This window comes from Lactuca virosa, chromosome 4, assembly GCF_052849685.1.
Source record: "Lactuca virosa cultivar CGN04683 chromosome 4, Lactuca_virosa_CGN04683_v6, whole genome shotgun sequence".
In the NCBI taxonomy this organism is placed as follows: Eukaryota; Viridiplantae; Streptophyta; class Magnoliopsida; order Asterales; family Asteraceae; genus Lactuca; species Lactuca virosa.
This window is the reverse complement of record NC_136429.1, coordinates 305,620,045-305,621,576: the sequence shown is the minus strand read 5'-3', so window position 1 is coordinate 305,621,576 and position 1,532 is coordinate 305,620,045. Positions and strand designations below refer to the sequence as shown.

The 1,532-nt window shown below is 40.2% G+C and overlaps 1 protein-coding gene across 1 annotated transcript; it reads left to right on the top strand.

Annotated features, from left to right (window-relative positions):
• The first annotated feature begins 592 nt into the window (after positions 1-592).
• LOC145106030 (secreted RxLR effector protein 161-like) lies at positions 593-1,171 on the top strand. Its single transcript, XM_079043078.1, has one exon. It carries the CDS (start codon positions 593-595, stop codon positions 1,169-1,171), a length of 579 nt encoding a protein of 192 aa, XP_078899204.1.
• The last annotated feature ends 361 nt before the right edge of the window (positions 1,172-1,532 follow it).

Here is a 1,532-nt window from a genome sequence, read left to right as displayed (position 1 = left end):
GGATAAAGAAGGAAATGTGATCAGAAACAAGGCTAGACTAGTTGTCAAGGGATATTGCCAGGAAGAAGGTATTGACTACGAAGAAACCTTCGCACCTGTTGCAAGGTTGGAATCCGTTCGCATCTTCTTGGCATATGCAGCGCATAAGAACTTCGAAGTATTTCAGATGGATGTCTAATGTGCATTCTTGAATGGGGAAGTTGAAGAGATAGTTTATGTGGAACAACCTCCTGGGTTCGTAAACGAAGAATATCTTAATCACTGTTACATTCTTGACAAGGCTGTTTATGGTCTGAAGCAAGCTCCAAGAGCCTGGTACGAAACTCTCAGTTGCTTCTTAAAAATATCAAATTTTAAACAAGGTTCGGTTGATCCAACCTTTTTTCACAAGAAAGAGGATGACCACTTGATGATTGTCCAAATTTACGTTGATGACATCATCTTCGGATCTACTAATCTCAATCTAACACCTGAATTCAGAAAGTTGATGGAAACGAAATTTGAGATGAGCTCTATGGGTCCAATTAACTTTTTCCTTGGATTAAACATTAGACAGAGTCAGGAAGGTATTTTTATTAACCAGGAAGCTTACATGAATAATTTGCTTGCAAAGTACGGAATGTTGGGAGACTCAAAAGTGAAAATCCCTATGGCATTCGGAACGAAACTCACTCCATCTCTGGATAAACCGACTGCAGATATGATGCGTTATCGGAAAATGATAGGCTCTTTAATGTATCTAACTGCGAGTCGACCAGATATTATGTTTTCCTTTTGTTATTGTTCTAGGTTCCAAGCGAATCCTCATGAACCTCACATGATTGCAGTTAAGAACATATTCTGGTACCTAAAACGAACATCATCACTTGGAATATGGTTTCCATCAAAGTCTGGTTTCTTTGTGCAAGCCTTTTCGGATGCTGATCTTGTAGGATATGGGTTAGATAGAAAGAGTACAACTGGGGGATGCCAATTCCTTGATGGCACACTTGTAAGTTGGCAATCCAAGAATCAAACCTGCATTTCCTTGTCAACAGCTGAAGCTGAATACATTGCAGCTGCCTCATATACATCCCAGGTCATTTGGATTCAAAGTCAACTTCTTGACTATGGCCTAAGCATGAAACGAATCCCATTATACTGTGACTCCGAAAGTGTCATTCGCATTTGACATAACCAAGTGCAACACTCTAAGATGAAACACATAGCACTGAGGTATCACTTCATCAAGGATCATGTGGAAGATGGTAATGTTGAAATTCACTTCGTAAGATCCGCTGATTACTTGGCTGACGTATTCACAAAGGCATTACCTGAATCGACCTTCAATAGAATTCTTCAAGGCCTAGGAATGATGGAAGCTGAACCTGTTCCGAAACCACTTTCGCATAAATAAAATTCAACACTGCGAATCGGTGCGAACGCTCGCAGTAGTTCGTAGTCAACTGTTCATTCGCAGTCTACTGTTCATTCGCAGTCTACTGTTCATTTGCAATCTAATTTAACAATGTGAATTGGTGCGAACGCTCGCA